General features: G+C 43.0%; 2 protein-coding genes across 19 annotated transcripts in view; both read left to right on the plus strand.

Annotated features, from left to right (window-relative positions):
* The window catches only part of lmo7a (LIM domain 7a), a 58,284-nt gene that overhangs the window by 26,368 nt on the left and 6,012 nt on the right, over window positions 1–25,904 (plus strand). For 9 of the 18 annotated variants that reach the window (XM_074658716.1, XM_074658717.1, XM_074658705.1 and 6 more), the window contains 19 exons: window positions 1,542–1,572; window positions 2,881–2,994; window positions 3,929–4,154; window positions 4,893–5,142; window positions 10,178–10,201; window positions 11,671–11,785; window positions 12,682–12,821; window positions 13,352–14,015; window positions 14,445–14,711; window positions 15,151–15,265; window positions 17,051–17,212; window positions 18,173–18,360; window positions 18,456–18,519; window positions 19,385–19,441; window positions 21,659–21,684; window positions 22,076–22,183; window positions 23,870–23,956; window positions 24,392–24,858; window positions 25,073–25,129. In XM_074658716.1, coding sequence (XP_074514817.1) covers window positions 1,542–1,572; window positions 2,881–2,994; window positions 3,929–4,154; window positions 4,893–5,142; window positions 10,178–10,201; window positions 11,671–11,785; window positions 12,682–12,821; window positions 13,352–14,015; window positions 14,445–14,711; window positions 15,151–15,265; window positions 17,051–17,212; window positions 18,173–18,360; window positions 18,456–18,519; window positions 19,385–19,441; window positions 21,659–21,684; window positions 22,076–22,183; window positions 23,870–23,956; window positions 24,392–24,858; window positions 25,073–25,129 — 3,162 coding nt within the window. The remainder of the gene's footprint in view (window positions 1–1,541; window positions 1,573–2,880; window positions 2,995–3,928; window positions 4,155–4,892; window positions 5,143–10,177; window positions 10,202–11,670; window positions 11,786–12,681; window positions 12,822–13,351; window positions 14,016–14,444; window positions 14,712–15,150; window positions 15,266–17,050; window positions 17,213–18,172; window positions 18,361–18,455; window positions 18,520–19,384; window positions 19,442–21,658; window positions 21,685–22,075; window positions 22,184–23,869; window positions 23,957–24,391; window positions 24,859–25,072; window positions 25,130–25,904) is intronic. The other 9 variants (XM_074658704.1, XM_074658706.1, XM_074658714.1 and 6 more) reach the window with 6 other exon arrangements.
* On the plus strand, window positions 5,762–10,171 carry LOC141782405 (LIM domain only protein 7-like). The gene is made up of 3 exons (XM_074658725.1): window positions 5,762–6,479; window positions 7,418–7,564; window positions 8,009–10,171. Exons 1-3 carry the CDS (start codon window positions 6,061–6,063, stop codon window positions 8,799–8,801), a joined length of 1,359 nt encoding a protein of 452 aa, XP_074514826.1. The 5' UTR covers window positions 5,762–6,060; the 3' UTR covers window positions 8,802–10,171.

Consider the following 25,904-nt stretch of genomic DNA (forward strand, 5'->3'; position numbering starts at 1 on the left):
GTCTACTTGCTGACTATATTGTTATTGCTTACTTCCTTGTTTATTAGATCTTGTTTTGTTTTTTAACTGATGTCTCTTGTTTGCACTGTACCGCTTTGCTGCTGTAATCCTGCACATTTCCCCGCTGTGGGACTAATAAGGGATTATCGTATCGTATCATATCGTATCATATCGTATCATATCGTAACTACATTTATCTGACCGTTATAGTTGAGTAAAAAAAACTTACCTACTCTAAATAAATATGTCTCTCTGAAATGCAGCGAAATAGAAATATAAAGTAACAGGAAATGTAAATGCTCAAGTTAAGTACAAATACCTGAAATTTGTACTTAAAAGTTCTGTGATTAGGATCCGCTCTGTATGTAGATATAAACAGCTCTTTCTAAGGTAGCGAAAACACAACGATTCTTAGTTTCAGGTGATTATACACTAATGAAAACATAGTTATGAATATTTCATTCCATTTCTGACAACAGTTCCCACTAAATGTTACACACTGTTCCTTTAAGTACAGTATTTGTACCACTAAATGCTATATTGTACAGTCAGTGCTAATGTCTCGGTTCAGTTGTCACCATCTAACAAGCTGCCCTGATTTTAAAGAATTGAAAAGATGTGTTTAATTATACGCCCTTACTTTGTTTCCTCCCCCTGAACCGAGCAACCTTTATGAACCTGACCATGTTCGTGCATTACATTCTCAGCAGGTTCGTTGGTTACATTGCATGCTGGGAAGGGGCTGTAAGAAATCCAAGTGCTCATGGATAGAGAGGCATGTGTGACTATTGTATTACCACATGATAGCAGGAATGTGTAGCAGCATGCACATGGGATGTGAAGCAGATATCTCCTATCACTGTTATGGTTGCTCTATGTACTGTAGCTGGTTATAACAGTTTATTCTCTAAATAGACACTACGGTCACCTTGGGTGACAAGTACACGATGTACACAAGAGAAAATATAATATCAGGCTTGCAGGTTGACACTGTGAGTTTTGTTTGGTTTCACAGGATCAAGAATGAGCCGACAATTTCCTGCAAAAGTGATTTACTGACTGCCAGGTCAACTGTCAAACCCCAAAAATATGACTGAAATTCAGTTTGACCTGGGTACTATGGTGGGGCTTTGTTGCTCCAACAGTAAAGCCTTGTTTGGTGTTCCGATGTTAAACCATCAGTTATTAGTTTTATCGATATTTGAAATCAGAAACAAAAAGCCCTTTTGTGCCCCTAAACATTAACTAGATGTTTTTACAGCTGCTTGATTGTGTGATTAGTGTAAAAATAGACACACACACACGTAAAACACTTTACTTTACGGCTTACAATTATTTTTCCAGAAATGTGTGTTTGTTTTCCTCTCAGCCTTTGTGTTGCTGTGTGAGAGTGAGTGAAGGGCTGGCAGTAGTCTGGATTGTGCTCTCACTTTCCAGCTCTTTCACTGCCCAACACAGAGACCCAACAAGCATGCCCTCTGTTCTTTTATTGTCAATTTCTCTCACACATGCACCTCTGTTTTCTGCTCTTCCTCTCGCAGGCATCAAGAGACCAACAGGAGGCTGAAAAATGTGAGTGGAAAAATAAAAATAAGCAGTGTTTTGTTTTCTTCTGAGAGCTTGATTTATTGACCTGTCATTCAGCAATAATAAAACACAATGGAGCTTCAGTCCTGTATAGCTATGAATCCCTTAAAGGGGAACTCCAACAATTTTACACATCAAAGTCTTTTTACAGATGTTGGCGAGTACTACCTACATATGTGGAAAATATGTTGCATTAGAGCCTTTTGTGGCTTCAATTTATCAGAATTTTGTGCAAAATCGGATAAATTGCCTCAAGTGATGTCACTTGAGTCAGAGTTGGTCGGAGCTGAAGACTACAAGTTTGAAAATGACAAAAATCTGGAGGTTTAGTTAGAAAGAAGTGATCTTACCAGACCTGTAGCTCCTCACCTGTACTTGAGGCTAGCAGCTGGAGGCTATATACATTGTGCATTGTCAGTAATGTAGGAGCCAAGTTTTGACAAGGAAGAAAAATGTGTGGAATAAAAAATACGATATTGTCTGCTTCTACTTTTGAGATATTTTGTATTATTTATTATTATTATATAAACACATTATATTCTATTTTAGATTATGTTTTTATTTTATTATTTATTTTATTTTGTATAATATTTTTTATTTTATATTATATATTATTATTATATATTTTTTTTAAATTAATTTATGTATCTATGAAATACAGACAGACACTAAACATGTAGCACAAAATTAATTAGTTTGTCCTTACATTAATTCCAGACTAAATTTGAGATATATTTCAAGGTCTTACCTTTAAGTTTGAAAAGTAACCTGAAAGGTACTTTTAAAGTACAAGATATGATGTTTAAATTGCTCTTTTTGAGGAATGTTTGTCCCACAGATGTAATATTAGTTAAAGATTTAGATTTTCAAATGCAAGTGAAAGCATAGTATTTCTCATTACAGCTTCATCGTGTTTAATTAATCCTACAATATTTCCCTGAACGTGGCCCCGTGACATAAAACCAAAGAGCTGACGTGACAGTTTGAACCGTATCGTGTAATAAAGGACCAGCATCATCGATGTATCGATGATTGTTTGCTTTAGTGCAGCACATTTACCTGCCCAGGCTGATAATAATGCACACACAAACAGCAACAGAGTATTCTGGATGAGCCTGGAAACGAGAGCAGGGCACCAGCTGATATCACCTTGTGTCATAACAATCACCTGCTTTAGCACTGCACTGAACATTCATGAACTAGGGTAAAGGTACAGCTATAATCTGATGTATTCTGTCTGGTAATAACTTATTATAGGCTTGTGTAATAAGTTATTTGTTTTCTCCTCTCCAGGTATTGATCACCATTTACTGGCTTGGAAGAAGAGCTCAGTGCGACCGTTTCTATGATGGACCTTACCTGAATTTGAAGGCGTTTGAAGGCTTATTGGGCACAGCACTATACAAGGTAAAACTGTGGATAGTTATCCCATTCATTGAGCACTCTAAGCTGTCTTATCAGTGTCGTCATGAAACAAAAGCTTAATTTTCTTGTGGAAACCAGATATAGCATGAATGAAATCCTCTTTTACAGCCACTGCCCAGTACATTTCTGTATCCTCCCTGGTATGTAGACTATGTGTGGAAGAATGACCGTTAAAGGCCGGGGGGCCTTGGATTGCTGGCCACTAAAACCAAAGCTACGTTAAGTCATAAATGATCTGACCCTGCTATTTTAATCTTGTTTACAACACGGCACACAGCTCGCATACATTTGCAGGTGAAAATAGCTTCTTCTTTTCCTCCCCCTGCTCATTTTAGTGTTGAATTTGGCACTTTGCTTTCACATAGATTTATAGGTGATGGTGTGCAAGCCCTCTATAATTCAACTAACTACAGGGATTTTCAGTAATAGCAGTTGGTTACAGCGCGTCTTGTACGTTTAGCCATGATAATCCAAGTTCACCGGCGCATGGTTAGGCTGGGTTTAGTTTGTGGACTTCGGTGGATTACAGATCTGAAAATAATTTTTGTTATGGCTGACAAGTTTTTGCTTGTTTGTAGCCGTGCTGGTTAAGGTGGCTCCGGGGGCTTGCTTATGTATTTACGTGCAATAAAAATGTCTTCATGCAGTAAAGTTTGTTTTGACAGCGATGGCACTGAAGAGAATGGCACTGAAGAGAAAACAATGAGGTTATTACAATGTAAATTACAGCATGCGCCGTCTCTTATAGATAGTATAGGAGCGTATGTTTACAGTAACTGAGTCTGCAGAAATCAGAGGCCAGACTTCACACTCTACCTGGGAGATCTCTTGCACACCACACACAGTGGAGCTAAATATTGTAATTGGCACCCTATTATCTGACTTTGTGTGTTTTGTGTGCGTGTGTGTATGAAAGGCTCTGCAGGAATCGTCCAGTCAGAAAGGCAGCAACGTCAGAGACAGCGGTTTTGGCGATAGCTGGTACTCAGAGCGAGAGGAGCTCTTCCAACTGAGAGGAGGAGGAGGAGTAGGAGGAGGAGGCGGCGGACACAGGAGAGACGACTCCCTGGACAGCTTGGACTCTTTGGGCTCCCGACCCCAGAGCATCTCATCTGACACCACTCTCAAAGGCAGCAGCGAGGGTAGGAGACGTCCTATCATTTGTATTTACACACAAACAAAATCAGACACGTGCTATTCTTGACCTCTTTCTTTATACACTTCTAAAACTGACTTTATAGCATGTTTTTCTTTAATTTTTGTAAATTGCTGTTTATGTTATCCCACTCACACAGCTGATGTTTCTCAAATTGTATCTCAGCATGATTATTTATAATGAAGTTCTGTCTAGATCTTCAAATATTTGTGAACAGGGAAGATATGCTGCATCGGAGCCAGAAAGTTGCCTCCCATTTGTGAAAACAAATACCTATTGCCATCTAGTGGTATGCTTTTGAAAGTGAATGTTTTCAGCAAAAAGACCCTTATATATATCAAAGCTAAAGCCCGTCTGTGATCTTGTTTCATGACAAACGTGTAGTATGCCTTGAGAGTTCTGGTCAGTGATCTCAGAGTGGGTGTCCCCCGCTGTAAGAGAGAGCGGTGAGACATTCCACAGCCGTCCACACCGGCTTGTAAATGAAGAGGCCTTCGCTCCCCACCCTGCACCCCTCTGTTACTCCTCAGAAAGTCACGCCAGAACACACAACACACTCTCCCCTCGCTCTTTTCCCGGCTCTCACCTCGTTTGTCCTTCTTGCTACTTCATTATCAGACATCCTGCTTCTCTTCTCTTTCATTTCTTCTCCCACATGTATTTCCCGTAATCTGTTTTACACCTCTTTGTCCTCCCTCCTCTCCTGCTCTGTCTCTGCCATCAGGTTGTTGCAGTGACACTGAGGCAGACTCCGTCTTCAGGATGGCCGAGAACAAGGACGGTATCTCTTACCGCCGGTCAGTAAACATCACGCCCAAGGCCAGCGCCCAGTTTAACCAGTTCCTGCCCACTAAAGACAAATCTTCAGGCTACGTGCCTGCGCCGCTAAGGAAGAAACGGGCCGAACGCAATGAGGACAGCCGGCGCAGCTGGGCCAACCCCACATACGCGGAGGATGAAGGCCCACTCACCAGGTACTGTTACACCCAACAGTTTGATCTGTTTAAAGGTGCCGTTTCTCACCTCAGACAACTAATTTTATTTCATTTTTTTCCCCTTAAAAGCAAGACAAAGTGATCTAGTGTTCATACCCAAGTCCTTGGTTTGTGCTTCAAATGCCTGAAGTTTACGTTATCTCCTCTCCCGTCATGTTGTGGTGCTGTTGTGTTGTCTGCGAATGGACGATGGTGGTGTGTACTGGTTGTGTTTCATTTTCTGTGGATTGACGACCTCAGTGAAACAAGGCCTTCCTCTGACTGCTACGGCTACAGTCAAGCATCCCAGAGTGCCTCGCCCGCGGCTCATCTACAGTGGGCCTACGAGTATGAAAGCGGCAGCGACTCGGACGCAGATCGACCGGACCCTGATCTCCTTCTGGACGATCTGGCCAGCAGACGCTTCCACAGCCCCTCCCCGGCTCCTCCCACCAACTTCGCCGTGCCCATCAGTCCCCTGGCGGTAGGGACGGCGTCCAGGGGTAGTGGGAGCCCCTGGCCTAAGGTCCCTATGACTCCCAATGTTGCCCCTCAACAGAATGAGACCTGCTTCAGGTCAGAGAACATGAAGCAACGGTGTGACTTTGATGTGCCTGCCTGATGAGAGCAAACTAGAGCGCTTCTCTTACCTTCAGTTTGCATGGTTAATTGTAACCATGAGCAACATCCTTGGTTGTTGTATGCTGCCGCTAACAGTGCTTTAAAGTCTTCCATTTGTTGGTTTCTGTTTGAATTGTTTTGGGATTTTAGCTGCAGCACGTCCTTATGAGCTTGGAGGAGTGATTTGAGTTTGCAACATAATTCCTCAAATCAATTTTTGCTTCCTTTACAGTTTGAGCTTGCGTTGGTTTGCTTACCCTTGCGTCATCTCATTTGAGGTTGTTGTGCTCGAGGTAAATGCTATCCTCTTTGCGTGACTGGCGTGCTGTGCTGTGCTGCTGCGGAAAACAATATTTTGACACGTGTGATCGGCTGTCTGTCTCGAGCAGCAGCGGCATCCACAGTGGGGAAACGCAGCCCCCCCAGCAGAGCTTCGTGAGGGTGGACCACCACCAGCGGCGGCCCATGTCCACTGACAGCCTGTTCGGGGAGATATACGACGACTCTGAGGATGAGGACGATGACGTGGGCTATGCTGACCCCGTCCAAGATGATCTCTACTCCCGCAAGATGGGCCTCAAACCCCAGCCTGTCGCCAAAATGTCTTATGACAAGTTCTTGCCAAAGTTCTGGACGCCCGAAGAAGACCTTCACATACAGAAGATCAAAATGGGCTCTCAGAGGAGACCCTGGTACAAGAAGATGCAAGGCTTCAGGTGTGTGAGGGCAGTAAAATCCAGCATAATGTGGATTTATCTCATATATACATACTTTAAAGGGGTAGTTTGGGTGTTTTGGGGTTGTATGAGGTTATTATCCATAGTTGGTGTATTACTTACAGTAGATGGTGGTCAGCGTGCCCCAGGCATCAACAGGGCTGTGCTGTAGACAGGGGCAGCAGAAAAACTTATTTTAGCCACCTAAAAGAAAAGCTCACATAAAAAAAATCAATATTAATTTAATTGTACGCTATATTTCTAATATTTTCACTGCTTCAGACAGCCCTTTCCTTCTCCTTTCTGACGGGGATCTGAACTGAAAGTGAAACTTATCTATGATCTCTTCAAATCCAGCAGGCTTAGATGACAAAAACAGTTCAGATATGTTTCACTTTAAGTTCAGTTTGCCGTCGGAAACTATTGTAAATATAGCGTACACTTAAACGGATATCTATTTTTTAGATGGGCCTTTATTTTAGGTGGTTAAAATACGTTCAGCAGTACATTGTTTTGGTACTCCTGTTTCTCCAAACTGGGGGCGAGCCGACCGTCATCTACTGTAGGTAATACACTGACTATTGAGAAGTACCTCATACAACCCCACTTCAAAACACTCTAACTATCCCTTTAAATCTCTCTATATTATATTTTACAGAGTAGCAATATCATGGATAACATGTATTCCCTGCTTCTTGCACAATCCTTTCTTACTTTTCCACCAGACACTTTGCTATCCTTCAAAAAATGTTTGCATGCAAATTTAACCTTTTAGATCCTAAGATTCAAAATGTAATTGACTGCATTTTCTGTATAGATTCCTCCCACTTACTCTTCTTTCTTTCTCCTGCTATTGCCTCCTATCTTTCCCTTCACTTTTACCCTCTCTCTGCTCCTGTCCCCCTTTCCTCCGTCCACCCTGCTGTCCTCGGCTGTAGCTATAAGAAGTCGGGCTCTTCGTCAGATGACTCAGACTGTGACATCAGTCCTTGGCTCTCCTCTGCCCCCTCTCCCTCCGGCCCCTCTCCCTCTCACTCCCACACACACGAGGCCCCGGCACACACCACCCTCGTTGTGGGGAAAAGGTCGATACAGCTGCACGATTGTGACACTGAAGGAATGTTTTAGAGCATCCAGATTTTATAGGAGAAATATAGTTGGGTCCTGTTGGGGCTGAATTTCTGATAAGCTGCTTTTTAATATACTAATGGTAAAATACACTGTCAAGCTACTGGAAGTTGCCCTAACACACTTTATAGAGCAGTTTGCTTGCACTGACCTTAGTAGAAACTAGGCTGTATCTCAGCATTTTTATTACAGTCTATTCCAGTGATGGCAACTAGCATCGCAGTTTTATTTCGTAGCAGAGTGATTGTAAAATCCTGATTTGATCAACATCTGTTTGAATCAAATATCACCACTATAGCCGCTCGATGCATCTCTTCCTCCTTTTCTTGCTCTTTGATCCAGTTGCCATGCATGCACTCATCACCTCTCTGTCCTTTTCTCTCCTTTTGCCCACCCTGCAGTCCACATTTTCAAGCACACACTCCTCCACAGCTCCCCAAGATACAGTCCCCTCTGTTAGAGACCCCCCCTCTGGTGTTTGCCCCAGTGGACCCGGCCTCGGGTCCCAGACTGGTCAAAGGTGAGAGGTGGCCCCTCCTGGGGCGCCAAGACCCCCGGGAGCCCCCGGACTCCTTTGATTATGAGAGCATTTGCCCCGACTTGGAGAATGACGACATGTTTACCAGGCGAACCCTGGCCTTCCAGTCCAACACTGACTTGGCTATGATGAAGTCTCAGCTGCCCGCCAAACGCCGTCTCTACACGTCCGAGCCGCAGCTCAACATCATCACCCAGCGACACAGCAGCGTCAGCACCGATGAGAGCGATTTCCCTGATATCGAGGAGGACGATGTGGTATATCGTAAGGAGAAAACCCAGCAGGTTCAGCGGCCTCTCTCAGGAGCCCCCGACAACTACGCCCCTATGCCCATCCCAGAGCCGTGGGCTCTGCCTCCTGAGCTCAAGGCCAGACTCCTGTGCCCCCCATGTCCTCTGACCAAGGAGGCAGCAGCAGACAAACAGAATTTGACTGAGAAGGAGGAGACGCGTCCTAAAACGGATGACATGCTTGTGCGGAAACTTGGAGTTTGCTCTGACCAGAGCCAGAGCTCATCATCCAATCAGATGGCGCCCTCAGTACCTTCTTCCTGTAGCGAAGGTGACCTGCAGAGATGGCAGGCTATCAGGGTAGCCAGTCAGATAAGATATAAGAAGAGGCTCATGGTGGAGAGGCTGGCTGCTCTCAAGTTGTGAAAGTAGATTGCTGTAACAGTGCCTGTTAGTTTCTGCTTACTTTGTTGACTGTGAAAACTCATTAGTGCCATTTCAGTTTTGAAATATTTTCTGTCAGATGGTGAAGTGGTCTAGACTGCATGTGGATCCAACTTGTGAACGATTGGTCTGAAGGGCATCACTGTCATAGATGGGAGCTCTATCTATTTAAGCTCTTCTTTATGACAACTGATTGGTGCCTTCAGCATTCACTGGGTCAGTCACACAGACTGCAATGAAGGAGCAGCAACAGCTCACGTTTTCCTGTTTAAAATGTTTGTTGTTACCTCAAAATTGAGTCTTTTTCCAGTAAGAAAGACATTTTAATGAAAGGCCCTATGACATTATAACCATAAGGCCATTCATTATGATTTTCTGCATGATGGGAATATGGTTAATTGTACCTTAGCACCACATGGTACATGCTGAGTGGATGGCGACTGCTACTGTGTTTTTGAAGTGTGATTTTATGAACAAAGCAACACAAATCTCCAACGTCGTTAACTAAATTGTTCGGTACATCATGAGCACTGTTAAACAGACGCAAATTCTGCATTTTGTCTTCGGTTTTGTTTTCCTATCGGACCGAGTTTGCCTGTGAATGGAACAAATATATATATACAAGCTTAATAAAGAAAATAAGAGATCATGATCTTGTGATGGAATGTATTGAATTGGCCATTTGTTGATCTCACCCACTAACACATACAGAAACGCGGATCTGACCAGAGTTCAATGTTGTTTTCCCTCAGCAGAGGGAACTTCACACTGATGTGTAAAAGCTCAAAGTGCAGCAGCATGAGAGTGTGGAAAGGTTCAAGCCTGAGTAATATCCAAACATAACGTCCTGAGCATACTGACAGCACCAAGCGGGGCAATTAAATGCAGTCCTGTATGTTGAGCCGACTTGAAAGCCTATAGAAATTCCCCACGGCTCTGAAAGAAGACGCGACTCCATAGTAACCTGAACACAAATCTGTACCGCAGTGTTTGCACATGAGCAGACACACACACAAAGCAACCATTTAACCTGAGTCAAGGCCATCTGGATTTACTTCAGCCATGTTTCCAGTGACATCATGTTGGAGTCTCCAGAAAGGCAGCATTGTTTAGAGAAATATACATGTCTGCACACCTCCCCATAGAAATGTCAGGGAAAGGAAAATCCACTATATGCGCACCTTAAACTCTAATCTAAGTGAAAACCAGCAGGGTCATGTTTTAGCGCCCACCAGCTGTGGATGAGCTGGTCTGACAGAGTCACTAATTGACCTCAAGCACCTCTCTCCAACTCATTGTCAGGAGCTTCTTCTGCAATTATGTGACTTTGTTGTGTGTGGTTCTCTCCGGTTTCCTAGACAGCGGGGAGAGAGTTTCGACGGGTGAGTTGATGCGGGCTCCCAGGAATGTGGCACGTTTGCATTTGCTCTGGCCTCTTACAGTCGCACCTCGCTGCCCCCCTCCCTCCCCTGCTTTTGTGCTGCTGTTCTCACTCACTAGCTGCTAAATGCTGACACACAACGCAGTGTATTGTATGGCACAGGGCCAAGTTCAGGGGGTGTGTTTAGGGGGGGTGCTCTATTGACAAAGCAACAAAGTGAAAAGATGCATACAATAGCAATACGCTGGGTCATATACCCAAACTGTAGTGCGTCCCAGTGAGAGTTATGACTGAGCACCGGTCTAACCCACCCTGACAGCAATATGAGACACATGTAAATCTTAACAGGTAAGTGAAAACAGTGCATTTTTCTGAAGGCTGTGAGTGACTTTGCTGTTCTGCTTGACGGTTAGGGCTGTGATACGCGTTACTAACCCACCCACTGAGCTTATACATCACTCCACAGTTTTATGTGGTTGTAACGTGTGCTGCATTTGCAAACTAACACTTGGTTACAGGCAGGGTCTGAAATTAACTTTTTTCACCGTCTGCCACTGTGGCAGGCAAGTCATTTTTGTTGTCTGCCACTCAGAAATTTTATCTGCCACTTTTTTTATCTTTCTCCTTCAAACAACTGTATTTATTCACGTTTCTAAATTAAAAAATACAAGATGACATTCGAACACATCCTGATATACCTTTGACCAATACTCATTTTACGGAATAGAGCTTGAACGCATCATAGTGCAACTCAATGCAACCTCCGTTAACGTTAGTAGCTCCGTTATTTAGCCAAGCCGGACTGTGCTGTTCACCGGCTGCTAACAGCTAACATTACTAGTTCTCCTTCTGCCGATTTGATGTTAACAATGTACCATTACAAAGGAAAAAATAGGGATGCGTCCCCTCAGGTTTACTAGTGCCACGCTGTTGAGCATTTTCTCAACCAAGGCTGCGGAATCAAACAAACTGGAACATAATACAGTGTGCGTACAGCGTTATGTCATTGTGCATGCAAAACTGTCAGAAAGCATCAATACAGAGGAATTGATAGTCCCTGAGGCATGAGATGCCAAGGAATCGGACAACTGCGGATCGACTCTCTATTCCCATCCCTAGCGTTTTGCCTGTACGCCAACAATTTATCCACATTTGGTGGGTGGTGGGTGCTAATTTCAGACCCTGGTTACAGGTTAAAGGTCCAATCCAACTTTCACCATCAGCATCCAAACATATGGATGGTGGAAATTATTTTGAATTTTGGATGGTGTTTTTTTCTCTACAATTTATTTGATATGATGGTAAGAGATGGTGTCATGTCTTGGAGTGGAATTAATTTTTTGAATTTTACTAACTTTTTTTTTTTAGCTTGTGTGGAGCTTCTGCCAGGATATGCAAACTAAACATCCCCGTCCACCTCTCATTTGAGCTGCTGATGCCTTTTTTTTAAAAAACTCTTTCTTTCCACAGGAGTAAATCAACAAGCGATATCCAGGTCGACCCCACCATCATCCGGCAGATTCACTACGAGGAGCTGCAGAAGCATCGCGAGCAAGTAAAGGACACCGAGGATAAGTGGCAGGATGTGAGTAACTTATACGTCTACATGCACGCTGACGCTCGAGGATATCCGTTTGCTTCTCGACATTCATGTTGTACAAATCAAGACAAGCTGGCAGAAAGAAGCTTTGTTCCCATACACAGAAGTGAAAGATGAGCACATGATCTGAAGGATCTGTGCGGCAATCAGGAGAGCAGGTGTTGGTGGTGCAGTCTGTGGCCACAGGGTGAAAAGAGAGCTGTTTAGATATAAGCCAGAGACGGAGGCAGAACACTGATTGGTGCAGCACTGCCCTCTGGCTATGGACTGTCCTCATTTCCAAATCAGTGTTTGTGGCAGGAAACGCCACAGCCTGTACTGTAAATACTAATAATATAAATAATGTGAAATGGTGTTATGATGTAATATAGACACATGATGCAAGACAGACACCCTAGAATGGAAATAACTACATTAATCCATGTAAAGTTTACTTGGGGGGTGCAAGTTATTCCTGGAAAATAATTTCAAAGGGCATCTAATTTGAATCACCAGTTCTTCATCACAACTACTCATTCTTAGGTGGATAAATAAAGAGTTATAAAAAGTTATCCACATGTGTATGACTTGCTGTGACAGTGGCGTGTCTGTCGGCAGTCTGATTAGTATCATGGCCAAATAATGGAGTCTTAAAGCAGCATTTAGGTCACACAGTCCCCAATACACAGGGGAAGTGAGCCGGGAGGAGCTTAAAGCACACAAATAGAACACCTTCAAATGTAGCTCATTCTGGTTTTTGTTTTTTTTCGTCTTTCTCTCTCCTTCTCAACTTCACTCCCTTCAGCTGTGCAACAGTATCAATCTGTTCTTTTTTATCTAGATCTAAGCTGAATTGTTACAAAAATGGTGCATGAAGTGATCTGGGCTTACTTTCACTGCAGGACCTGAGCAAATGGAAGAACCGGCGCAGGAGTGTCAACTCTGACATAGTGAAGAAGAAAGAGGAGAGGGAGATGATAGAGCATACCACGACCAGCAGCAGCAGAAGGTCCAAGACCTTCAAGGAGATGCAAGAAGAGAGGTAAGAGAAAACACACCTGATCAGGTACTTTTGATAGTTTACGTTATTGGTGTATTTAATGCTATAGAATTTCTATTTCCATTTTCTGATCCTGTTTTTTACCAAAAAGCAACACGCAGTGAATTTGTTCTTCTTTTACACCTTTTTAACCCTCGGAGGGGGATCCTTTACTAAGGTAATAGAAGAGAAGGTGTGTATGAGAAGCTTTGCAGAGACGAAGGATTATTTGTGCAGGAGTGAATGAGGAGTAATTGTGCCTTCAGTCAGTGTGCAAGTGTAATCTAATCATCCTCCCCTTTTTTTGCCCCACCCCTCTCTTCTTTTCAACCTGTGCTCTTCTTTCTATTTTCCTCGCTGTCACTCACTGCCCTTCCTGTCCCCTTCATCTCCCTAAATTGCACCACCCTCATCTTTAATTTCACCCATCACTGTCCACTTTTTCCCCTATTACCTCTTTATCCCATCCCCCTCCTCCTCCTCCTCCTCCTCCTCCTCCTCCTCCTCCTCGTCCTCCTCTGTCCAATCCACAGAGAAAATAAAGGTCATCTCGGATCTCTGTCCTACCCGGACGACGCAGACGTATTTGATAAACCCGTCATTTCCCCACGTCGCCGAACCCTTCCTCCCAGGAGCTACACTATTGACACTCCCTACTATTCCTCTGATCCCCCTGAGTCTTCTCCAAAAGAGGACGAACCCCCAGCTGCCTCCCTAGCCACTGGCAGGGCCGCATCCCCTCCCACCTCACGGGAAGTTGACATTGTGGACAGTCCTGCGGGCAGCGACGCAACGACCACCATCACTCCCACCAGCCGCAGCTTTTACCACAGCTCCCAGACACCGGCAGCTGCACCTTTACAGAGGAGACCGGTCTTAGAACGCACCGGCGCAGTCAAGACAGAGGAGACCAAGACCACTGTGTCCTCTTATAGCTCCCTGCAGAAGGTGCCCGAGCCAAGGCGCCCATTGTCGGGCATACAGACTGAGGCGGGGGCCCCCTCCTCTGGTTTTCTGTACAAACAACAACCACAGCCCAGTTCAATGGAACCCAAGCCTCCCGGGGTGTCTCGGGTTTCTGCCTCCCTCCCCAGGAGCTACCAGAGATCGGATAGCGCACGTCTAACCTCAGTTGTCACGCCAAGGCCCTTCGGGACCCAGTCGTCCCGCCTAACCTCACTTCCCAGAGCCTATACAGTGAGTACTAGATAATTCTGCAACTAAATACAAACTACCAGGGCAGCACAGGGGACTTTGAGTGCATGAATGTTAGCCAAGAGTCTGATCTTAATACTGTGTGAATAATAGATGAAGCTAGTGTTTTTATAATGCTAACGCAACTACCAGGGCTGCTATTTTCAGCCTCTCTCACATTCATTACTGTTACAGGTTTATCAGATCAGTTAGTGACTGTCAGGTGAGGGTAGTGAACTCTTGAAACAGTTTCACACTCACTTAAAGAGTTGACAACACATTCCTCAGTTGATTTCCCACTATTCTAATATCTGTTACAGATTTAAATCGATTATTTTGTAATCAACATCCCTGTGTTATTCAGGTTCATTTTACATGATCTTATTCTTGAAACTCTGCATTCTCTGACTATCTGATTTCCCCCCCGTACAGGTGGACGACCCTCAGAAGCGCGTCAACGGCGACGCCGATGTCTCTAAGAAGTCGTCGGTGCCGAGCCGCTATCGCCAGTTCATGACCTCTGAGGACGAGACTCAGTCTCAGTCCAGCTCGGCCCACAGCAGCGAAGACGAGAAGGAGGAGGAAGAAGACAAGACTGCAGCGAAGAGCATCACCTCTACTCAGAAGGTCTCACCCGTCCCTCCTCAGGTCAAGAGTGAAGTCCCAGTCAGTCCTGCTCCAGCCAAAGAAACCAGCCAGGTACTCAGCTTACCCGCTGTTGATAAAACCGATCGGTATAATGAAGAGTGTGTTTGTTACACAGATTTTATTCAATGCTGACAATATGGACAGTCACTGAATGTATTTTTAGCTCTGTGGTGAATAATTAGTGAACCCAAAATGCGTCATTAAATCAAATTTTCGCTTTAACCTCTCGTAAAGCTTAAAACTAATAGGATGATGCACTGCAGAAATGAAAGAATAGTAACAGGTTGGCATTTAATCAACAGCCATAAATGATTAATACAAGGCTTTCTTGCCTGCGTACACACAGACACACAGCGTGACATGCTGATCTCCAGAGCGATGCAGAGTCAGGACCCCATTTCTGCACTTGAAGCTGGTCTTTTTTTGTGTGCGTGTGTTCATGTGAATCATTGTTCATCTCTACTCACCTGTGTTGGTGTTTGGTTTCTAGGAGAAGTACTGTGAGATACGGATCAGCCTGAACCAGAAGCCCAACAGCAGCAAAGACTTTGGCTTCCAGGCGGCCTGGGACTCCACAGGAGCCCGCGTGACGTCCATCCAGCCAGGTAACAGCAGAAATATTTGACAGAAACACCTTCAAACAAAGGGATTTGTGCAATACAATTGTATGAGTAGAGCTTTATTCACCTTCCAGTATAATGTCTGGTGATCAGCCAAACTGGCAGCCTTAAACTCCAACATTCCCAGGGGTTTAAAAAAAGAGCAAACAGTCATATCTCACTCTCACTGAAGCTGACTGATGTGTTCACAGATACAGTACAGTAGTAATATCTGAAACCAGTGCCCAGGCTCTGTTATATTTTACAGTGAGGCACGGCTGGATTGTCGTCAGCAGGTTTTCAGGTCCATTGCAGTGGCGATGCCAGACCTATGTAGGGCAGCATCTATCTGGGTCAGATCTGCTGGGCCTGAGCCTCTCTATCTGCTGCGATTTTTCCACCTTCACAGTATCTCGTGCAATTTAACAGGTTAGGAAAAACAAACATAAAACGCTAAAATGACAACATCAGAAACAAAATCAGCATGCACCAGACAGTGCACAAATCATGCAAAGCAGCATGAAGAAGAAGCAAAACAATGATGCAACAGTACAATGACCTCATCCTATGTTCAGCACATGCAGTCATGCAAAACAGTATAGAGCAACAAAACTTAAATACAGCAATACTGTTAACCACATTATGCATGCATTAGCCAATGAGACATAAAGTAAAATGTTAATAATATTGATCTTAATAGTATGTTATTAGAAATAGTTTAAAAGTTGGTAATATCACACAAAATAAAAATATGTTCTGTCTTGTTTCACTTGGCAGTAGTGAAAAGTAAAGACAATGTAAAGGACATGTTGGAAGAGTTTGCGACTCTCATTAGCTTCCAGCATTGTTTAGTATCTGTCACACAAAATACATTGTAAATATGTATGTAGATTCCATTTCATATTTAGATAATACAAGATAAAAACTTAGACTGCTTTTATAAAAAAAAGTAACCTGTAAGTAAAAGTCCCATTGTCCAAAAACTTAAAGAGGACCTATTATGTTTTTGTGATTTTTCCCTTTCCTTTAGTGTGTTATATAGTTTTTTTGTGCATGTAAAAGGTCTGTAAAGTTACAAAGCCCATAGTCCCAAGAGGGAGTTACTTTCCCCCACAGAAACACTGCTCCTGAATTGCCTGAAACACCTTGCTTGAAGTCCTGCCTTTTCTTCCGTAACATGGTGATGTCACCAAGTAATACATTTGCATAATACCAGTCTAGTGGCTAGTTTGGCACGCCCTCAAACAAAGCTAATTAGAGCAGAGTCCAAAGAGTTTGGTTCGGTTGATCAATCACAACAAAGTGCGCCAGCTGACAAATCAGAGCAGACTGGGCTTTTTGGGAAGGGGGGTGGCAGGAGCTCAAACAGAGCGTGTCAGACAGAGGGTGAAAAGAGGTGCTGAGGCACAGCCGGTATGGGAAAAATAAAGCGTTTTTTGAACATTGAAGCATGTAGACATGTTCTAGTAGAAACCCAAAATACAAGTATGCAACTGAAAATAAGCATAATAGGTCCTCTTTAACACAGTGCCTTTGTTCCTTTTTTTGTTCTTGGCATTGGAAGGTTTTTGTTTTTGTGTTATATTATTGAACTATAAAGGCTATATGTGGATGACTATTCTTGTGTGAATGATGATGAAATTCAATTTCAGTGAAATTACTTAAACAACCACCGCTTTATGCAAAAATTATAGCACTTATTATTATTATTATGAGTGATAACCAACCATGCATTGGGTTGATTGTGTACTTTCTTTGCCACTAACGACTGTTCCTCTGTCTCGGCTGCAGGCAGCCCGGCAGAGATGTGCCAGCTTCAGGCCGGAGACGAGGTGCTGACGGTGAACGGGCAGCAGGTGGCACAAATGAGCTACACAGACTGGAAGTCCTGCATGGAGGAGGCGCTGCAGGAGGGCAGCCTGATCATGGATATACGCCATCATGGCAAGAGCAGTGAGTCATATGTGTGTGTGTGTGTGTGTGTGTGTGTGTGTGTGTGTGTGTGTGTGTGTGTGTGTGTGTGTGTGCGTGTTTGCGTGTGCGTGTGTGTGTGTCTGTGTGTGTGTGTGTGTGTGTGTGTGTGTGTGTGTGTGTATGTGTTTGTGTTTGTGGGAGATTGAATTGAACCACTTTAAGGGTTGCATTCCTGGACTGACAGTGCTGCTTACGCTGCTTGCGTTGCTAAACAGTTTTGACACTTTAAATTGGTCCGTAAACTATTGTGAAATCATCCATGAATGATCTCATGACAGCTAAGCAGTGAAGGACCTTTTTTTTCTCTGTTTTTGTTTCTGTTATTGCGTTGACCTCAGTGGTTTTTATTTCTCCTTTTTTTTCCTGTGTGCATTTTTCTTGTCCTGTTTTTCCCTTTTTATTTCTACTGGTTGTTTCTTCTTTTTTTCTCCTTCCTTTTTCTGTCTCATCAGCATTCCTCTCTGTATCGATGCAGTGTTTTCCTTGTGGAGAACTAACCCAGCTCAGGTCCATGGTCCTCTTGAGTGTGCTGTTTTCACAGTGTTAGTATAACAGGCTTACTTATTCCAAACTACGTCAGTGTCTCCTTCCAGAAATAATAAACCACCCAGAGTAGCTCACTTGAACTAACACCTAGAACCTGTTTAAATAGTTTAGTGAAGCCCAGTGGTTGTGAGCCTGTTAGAAACACTGTGTGGGTTTTTGAAAGCTTTAATAGGCTGCATGGCTGGGGAAGGTTTCTCTGTCACACCCTGATGCTCTCTATAATAACTCCACAACAGAAACCTTGTCCCCTGCTTCAGTGTTCTTTATGTAAATAGACAATTCTGTGCCAAATGTGGATGCATAACGACTACTGCATACACACAGGCACAAAAAAACGTGGCTTTACATGCAAACACACATCCTATTTTTTGCCATTGCATTGTCTGCATGCAGACTGGGACACAGATCAACCTTCCCTGGCGTTTAAAAGCCATAAGACCATCAATCTGACCAGTATGGATCACCCGATCACACTTCTAGGTTCCTCCGACCCAAACACCGTCAGCTCCAGCCTGGATTTCACCTCACGCGCTTCCATGGAAAAGCTGACATCCAAAGAGGCCACCACCCACCCAGTTGTCGTGAGTGACCCAGAATGAACTCGAGTTTGATCAACCTTTATTACTGTATTGTGCCACCTTTTAATGAGCGCACACCCTGCTATGTCTCCCTGCAGGACGTGGCTTCAAACGGAGTTAATGGAGGCTTCCGTGAGCAGTCGGTGACCATGAGAAACAAAGGTAAAGAGCAGAGCACACAATCAGAAAGGTTATGGAATTGATCCTGATGACTATTTCTGTACTGAATACAAAAACACACACCGGTGGGGGTTGTCATTTTGTTTACTTAGCTTTGGGAGAAACATCTTTGCAAACACTGGACTATTGTGGAGAATACTGATGGACATTTACTGTGTTATATAAGAAAAAAGATGCAACAAAAACATTATCTGTAACATGATTATGATGCATCTTAAAGGGGAACACCAACCAAATTAAGAATTCCAATTTGTTATTTCCATGGCTTAGTAAAGTACAATCAATATTTGTGAACATGAGCTCCTCTCTCAAAGCCAGAAACCAGAAACCAGAGAAGTGAGTTTCAAACTTGTGATGTCATAGGGTATAAAGTCTGGAGCTGCTCCATAGACAATGAATTGGAGACTGATTTTGTGGACCCACAGAATGATTGTTTTCTTTTTTATACCTAAATGAGCTTTATTCTATTGTAGTATTGTCAGTTTTGAAACAGCAAATGTTCCCATATACTCAGAACAATCCCCTGGGTGCTCTCAATATCATCTAGAACATCTCTCCCTATTCATTGTCTATGAAGCAGCTCCACACTTTATACTTGATAATATCAGTTTGAGTTTTAGCACTGTAGTTTTTGGATTTGGAGGAGAGTTGTTCATGTTTGCTTATACTTTTTGGACTGTCTTAGACCATAGAAATAACATGTATGAATTTTGGAAATGGGCATAGTTCCCCTTTAAGCAACATGTACTGTATGTGTAATTCATGTATTGGTAATATAAGATGGTAAATCCCCTTGTAAACTTGTTTTTCTCCTCTCACTGTATCCTGTTTTCCATCTCTCATGTAGAGTCAGAACCCCTATCTTTGAAAAACTTAAAACGGAGGTCAGAGTTTTTTGAAAAAGGTAAAAAAAAAAAGAAAGAAGAACTGCGGGGTGGCTCTTAATAATCACTACAGTATAATCTGTGTAATCTGGTGGCTGGGTTCTCTGTGCTTTTGTCTCAATGAATTCTTCAGATTCCCAAGGGATTTTTGCATGTTTCTTATCACGTCACAGCCTCATGTTCAATCGATAAGTGACCTATTATCGATTGATTATGAGATGTCAGGATTAAAATAGATTCCTCCATGGCTCTGTTTTGGTGCCAGAGCTTAACCTTTGTGCTGTGCCCCCTTCCCTCCTCCTTCAGGTGGCTCAGGGTCCAGTGTCAGTGCGCTGGTCTACCTCTGTGGTAAACAGGGTTGAGTGTGCAGTGACTTCTTCCTCACCTTTGCTTGGTACACCCTGGGGCACTGACATGCTTTTCAAACCGAGGGAGTCTGGTATTGTTTTGGGGCAAATTAAGGAATTGTCTCCTCACAAACCAATCAAACTGTGTTTAGCTTCATTATTTTCTAAATGAAGCTGAAAAACCATCACATCATTATCACATTATTATTGTTTTTGTAGGGAAGAAGAGACCCCATTAAAAAAAAACAGTCTGCGTATAAAAGCAACACATTCAGCTCCAAAGGCTTGACAATCATGTCAGACTCTACGCCAGCGTACCAACCACAAATACAAATCTTTAAATCCTCAGCCAATTAGACTGTTATCATGGCATTAAATAAGCATTATCAGTCGCTATAAGTACCATAGAATGCTTCAGGACTGAGTCCTAAAACCTGGAAATGAGTTAGCATTTCAGCACTTACGGTTCCCTCTTCCGTTTTTTGAATGGGTTTTTAGTTAGATGCCTGAAATAAGGTCTTTGGTTAACACATGCTAAAGAGATTTTTTGTTGTACGACATAAAATACATTAGCCTTTATGTGTCTAACATAAGGCTAACAAGTGGCTAATGAGACTACTAAACGTCATCATGCTGACTCGTCCGCCTTTACAGCCTCGTTGTGTATACTCACATTCATGCAACCGTGGTGTAGTTCGTTTATAGCCTAACGTTAGCTTTTTACTTCTGGCAACTGCATTCACACTGGAGATTATTTTACAGAACAAAACGTGTAAATATCATAAACGTTTGTTTGCCACAGAGCTTATTTTCTGCAATAATCCACAACCTAATGGAAAAATCCCATTGGCTTTTTGTCGAGGGAACCAGGGCGATGCTAACTTCCTGGTTGGCCTACAAAAATATGTCATCCCTAGAGCACTCTATAGATGTGGGTCAATAGGGGCCTACTACACACAATATTAGGTTTTATCATCTATTCACATGGGCAATCAACAAAGGAAGGTATAAAGATAACAGCGACCTCTAGCGATCGTATTAATTATGACGGGAGCAGAAGCGGAAGTCAGGCCTGTAAACAGCGTGAAACTCCCTATGTGGTGGAATTTGGGGGCGATGGGTGGGACACAAAACACCACGGATCGCATCCTGTGTATAACCATCAATAGTAGTTGTAGTTGTCTTTGTGTCACAAGCGTTAAGCGTTTTAAGTTTTGCTTTCACTTTTACAACGTAGTAGGCGTAGTAGGCCCCTATTGACCCACATCTATGGTGCTTATAGTGACTGATAACGCCTATTTAATGGCCTGATAACAGTCAAATCAAGTGCAATCCTGCAGTGTTTGTGGTGTTTTTTGGAATGGTCCAGGTTTAACTCATGGTTACACTTTTCACTTTGCTGCACATGAAGTTTAAAGTTCCTGTTGCTGTCTTTGCATGCATGAATTGAACCGTATATTAGCCTTTCAGACTGGCTGCGCTGTACTCGTCTGCATCTTAAGTACGCATGCTGCTCATATGTGTGTTTTTCTTCCAGTTTGTTTGATCTTGTTGTCCTCGCAATCAGTTTATTGATTTTCCTATTCAGAAATATTGGGCTGGCATCCAAAGTAAAGGTCAACAAGTGGGTGATCTTGAATTGAGAGAATCAATAAGTCCTAGTGGGAGAAATTTAACCTTTGTTGCTCGAGGCTTGTTGAAAACATCAATTACCGTTTGTGGTTTTACATGTCATTTTCAATGATGAATCGGCACTTGACTTAAAGCTGAAACTTTAATAAGCCTGTCAACTTTGCGCTGCTAGTATATGGCCTCAAGGTTAACTTCTATTCTGTTGCTCTGCCTGTGCATGCCAGAAGTATTGACTGGATGATTTTCTTTCTTTTCAAGGAGGATCAGAGTCTGCAATGCCAGATGTGAGTAGTATTATTGGTGCATAGAGGGCAGTCTTTATCTCTTTTGTTGTGTTTGCTATTATAGCAGGCGACATCTTTAAAACCACAGTTATTACAAAGTATAGACGCATTATTAAGAATCCCATAAGGACTACATTGCTAGTTCTTTTCAGACGCTGGTTCATTCTGCTTCTTAAGCCTTTTAGTCGCCCAATTACTCAACAATGATTGAAGGGTGCTTTCATTTTTTATGAGTATACTCAAGGGTCTAAGGATAAATTGTGTTGTGTATTGTACAAAACTGAGACAAAATTGTAATTTCAGGCTGTGTAGCTAAAATTGACATGACTTGACTTGACAATACCACATAGTCAGTTGCCTTATACTGCATGCCTATCTTCTCTGTCTGCAGATACCTGTCCCTCCAATCATTCCGTCTTCCAGCCGCTGGTCTTGGGACCCAGAAGAGGAGCGCAAAAGACAAGAGAAATGGCAAAAGGAGCAGGAGCGCCTCCTACAGGTACATAAAGGCTCACTCATGCTGCTATACTGAGAAACAACAATTCAGATAAATCACAAAACAATGAAATAAGGACACTCAAGGAGGTAGATAAGAAAACTAAATACTATTAAAGACATAAAATAGACAATAGACAATCAAATCGAATAAAAATCCTGGGAATAGAAAGTTTTATGTTTTTGCTTTTGTTTTCATGAATTTTATTATGTTTTTATTATATTTATTTTATTAATAAATGTGTTTATTGAGCAATTTGGGATTTAAAAAAGCGGTTACAAAAAAGTCAATATACATGAGCAGGTTGTCCACCAATCGAAAGGTCGGTGGCTCGATCCCCGGCTGCTCCAGGTCACATGTCGATGTGTCCTTGAGCAAGACACTTAACCCCAAATTGCTCCCGAAGGCATAGCCATCGGTGTGTGAATGAGTATTTAGATTAGATCCTGATGGGCAAAGTTGGCACCTTAGCAGCCTCTGCCATCAGTGTATGAATGTGTGTGTGAATGGGTGAATGCTGACATGTAGTGTAAAGCGCTTTGAGTGGTCGGAAGACTAGAAAAGCGCTATATAAATGCAAGTCCATTTACCATTTAACACATGTACCTTTTTTGGGAATTTCCATATTCCTATTATTTTTATAGTCGGCAGATGGCCACCCACCCAGAGCCGGGTTCTGCTCGAGGTTTCTTCCCGTTAAAGGGGAGCTTTTCCAAGCACTGCTTGCTCATGGGTGAATGTTGGGTCTCTGTATTATGTGTTAGAACTAGGGCTGTCAATCGGAGTGGACAAATATGCTTGCTTTATGGAAATGTATTTATATATTTCTTATCGGAAATCAATTACCAACACAAAACAATGACAAATATTGTCCAGAAACCCTCACAGGTACTGCATTTTATATATTTATATATCTTGTCATGCGATAACTTCTGTTGTGATTTGGCCCTATATATAAATAAATCAGAATTGAAAATTGACTTTATATCATTTTCAACAAAAACTGAACTTTATATCCTTCATGGAGGGAGGATTTATTGCAGGACTGTCGTATCAGACTGCATGAGATTCAGCTAAGTGCACCTAACAAACTGAGTGTATAGTCCATTAATAAAACTGAAAATACTAAATAATGCAACCTCAAAATCAATCATTCGCTATAAAAGACCCGTCTGTAAATCTGTCTATGTGCCCAATCTGACAATGAGACAAGGCACAGAGCTATGACGTCCTCATAATCAAAGCAGACAGGCTCAAAACGTTACAGAGCGCTCTGGCAGCTGAAAGTAAAGCATCTGTCGAGTATCCAACTTAAATGTAGTAGAATCCTGTCAAAACATTTTTCTGAGGGTCTATTTCTGGATGGAGATCAAAGGTGTCCAAGCAGAGCGCTGTAGCCGGGAAGGCTTGTTACTCCTCCAGTCTTACTCCCTGTTGGATACACGGCCTGATTTCATGATGTGCCAGGGAGACTTCCTGCCCTGGGCGAGCTTCTCTAGGTTTATCAACTTTTCAGGATGGTTAGATAACACGTAGGTGAGGTTGGAATTATCTGAATACAATACAGCTGCGATTCAGATTTTTATTTTATTCTTCCCAATGTAATGTACAATGTGATTTTTGCACTGTGTGCATGCATGTCATTTAATTTGGATGACCTTTGACATCTCTCCCTGCTTTTTCATCCAGGAGAAATATAAGCGCGACCAGGAGAAGTTGCAGGAGGAGTGGCTTAAAGATCAGGAGGAGGTTGCCAAGAGCGTAGACGAACAAGAGGTAACAAAAGTATTTGTAATTTGTATAAATTAAAGCCTAACACCTGAAACAGCCAGAGGGTATTAAAAGGTGGCAATGAGTTCTGACTCATAGCAGTAAATCACCTGTAAATTGTTGATTGAAATTGCTATAATTATGCAGCAGTTATGTGGCTAGGAGCTGGTATTTCTGGCTTTTAAAATGCAGGTCCATTTCACGTAAAAGACAGACAGCAGAACAATGTTTAGTCATGTGGATATTCACACAGGACACACAACATTTGCTTCCCGTACTGTGAATGGTAGAAGTCTTTCCAGCTCATAGTTTTGCAACAAAAACTCCCCTTTGATTGGAATTTCAAAACACTTAGTGGATGACAGGAGTTTCTCCACTGTTGTTGCAGTTCCTCCTTGTGTTAAATGCTTCCTCTTTTCTGTTCTTCCTTCTCTCTGATAGCCTGGGAGCCTGGAGGTGAACAGACACAGCCTCAGCCCACACTCGCCCTACTCTCCCGTCAACCAGCCCACCTCTCCTCCGTGGGAAGAGGAAGAGAGAAAGAGGAAGGAGAAGGAGGAGCAGGAGCGCCAAAGGCAGGCATTGGAGGAGGAACGCCAAAGGCAGGCGTTGGAGCAGGAGCGCCAAAGGCAGGCGTTGGAGCAGGAGCGCCAAAGGCAGGCGGAGGAGAGGAGGAAGAGGGAGGAGGAGGAGCGGGAGCTGCAGCGTCTCCAGGAGGAGAGACAGAGGAAAGAAAGGCAGGAGGAGGAAGAGAGAAAGAGGAGGGAGGAGGAGGAGCTGAGATGGCAGAGGAGGAGAGAGGAGGAGAGGAAGGAGGAGGAGAGGAGGCGGCAGGAAGCTGTGGAGCAGCAGCGCAGAGAGCGGGAGAGAGCCTTGGAGCTGCAGCAGCATCAGCAGCAGCATCAGTGGTCAGTAGAGACACTGCTCCTCCTACTTCCATCACTCTTTACTCACACGTCTTCCTCATCTGTCCGTCATGTTGATAATAACACATTTAACATAACCTGCTTCACTGTCCGTGCATTAACATAAGTGCAACTAATGTGTTTGCATGTGCTTTGTTCTCCAACTTTGTGTTTTAACCCTCGCCACCACCTCTCCCTACACACTACCCGTCACCAGGGCTGGTGGCTCCCATGGCTTTGCCAATGTCCCGTCGTCACTGTCCATTACAGACAGGTTAGTACAGGAGGGATGTGTGTACGCATCTGTCAAACTGCATCTGCGGTCATAAGATAATGCTTTTCTTTCTATATATTGAGCTAATCAGCTATTGGCACTAATAAAACCTGCTTGCTTCATACCCTATTTTAACAACAATGCCTTACAATGATTACAATTTAGTATAGTATTTCAGCATAATGAGTTGAATAGGTTGTGTTGGCAAAACTTTATTTTAAGTTCCCCTATTTAGTATTCATGAGCAGTACGGTATATAAACAATTCATAAATGATAGCAAATATAATATAATACATTAATAAATACTTATAACTCCTCCTGTGGGCACCCATATATGGAGGCTGTTTTATGTAAGGGATAATGTGCAGTGAGTGGGTCATTGTTGTGTTATGATCGGGATCGTGGTCCACCCCTTCATTCGTGTCGGGGTTCCCGTATCACCCTGAAGGCGTTTATTTCACAACAATGACTGGCTCGCTGTACATTATCCCGCTTATTACACAGCTACTTACTTAAGAAATCAATAATTTGACACAAAAATGGTCCGCCAGAGTCTGACATCAGAACTGCGTCCATAGCAACGGTCTGTTATACATAGCAGCAGTCTGCTATAAAGAAATAACAGACAGTAGAACGCTGTGATTGACCAATCAGAATCGAGTATTCAACAAAGCCGTGTTAATAAAAACAGATAATGAATGAAAATATAGTAAAACACAGTTGTAATAATATACAATATGTCTCCATAGGAGAAGTTATAATCACTGACAAATA

The sequence above is a fragment of the Sebastes fasciatus genome, chromosome 14 (genome assembly GCF_043250625.1).
Source record: "Sebastes fasciatus isolate fSebFas1 chromosome 14, fSebFas1.pri, whole genome shotgun sequence".
In the NCBI taxonomy this organism is placed as follows: domain Eukaryota; kingdom Metazoa; phylum Chordata; class Actinopteri; order Perciformes; family Sebastidae; genus Sebastes; species Sebastes fasciatus.

Bases quoted from the DNA above. Each gene is read 5' to 3' on its own strand.
- LOC141782405 (XM_074658725.1), top strand. From the start codon at position 6,061: ATGCTATCCTCTTTGCGTGACTGGCGTGCTGTGCTGTGCTGCTGCGGA. The intron at 6,480-7,417 runs GTGTGTGAGGGC...CCTCGGCTGTAG, and splicing joins AAGAAGATGCAAGGCTTCAG to CTATAAGAAGTCGGGCTCTT. The intron at 7,565-8,008 runs GTCGATACAGCT...CCCACCCTGCAG, and splicing joins ACCCTCGTTGTGGGGAAAAG to TCCACATTTTCAAGCACACA.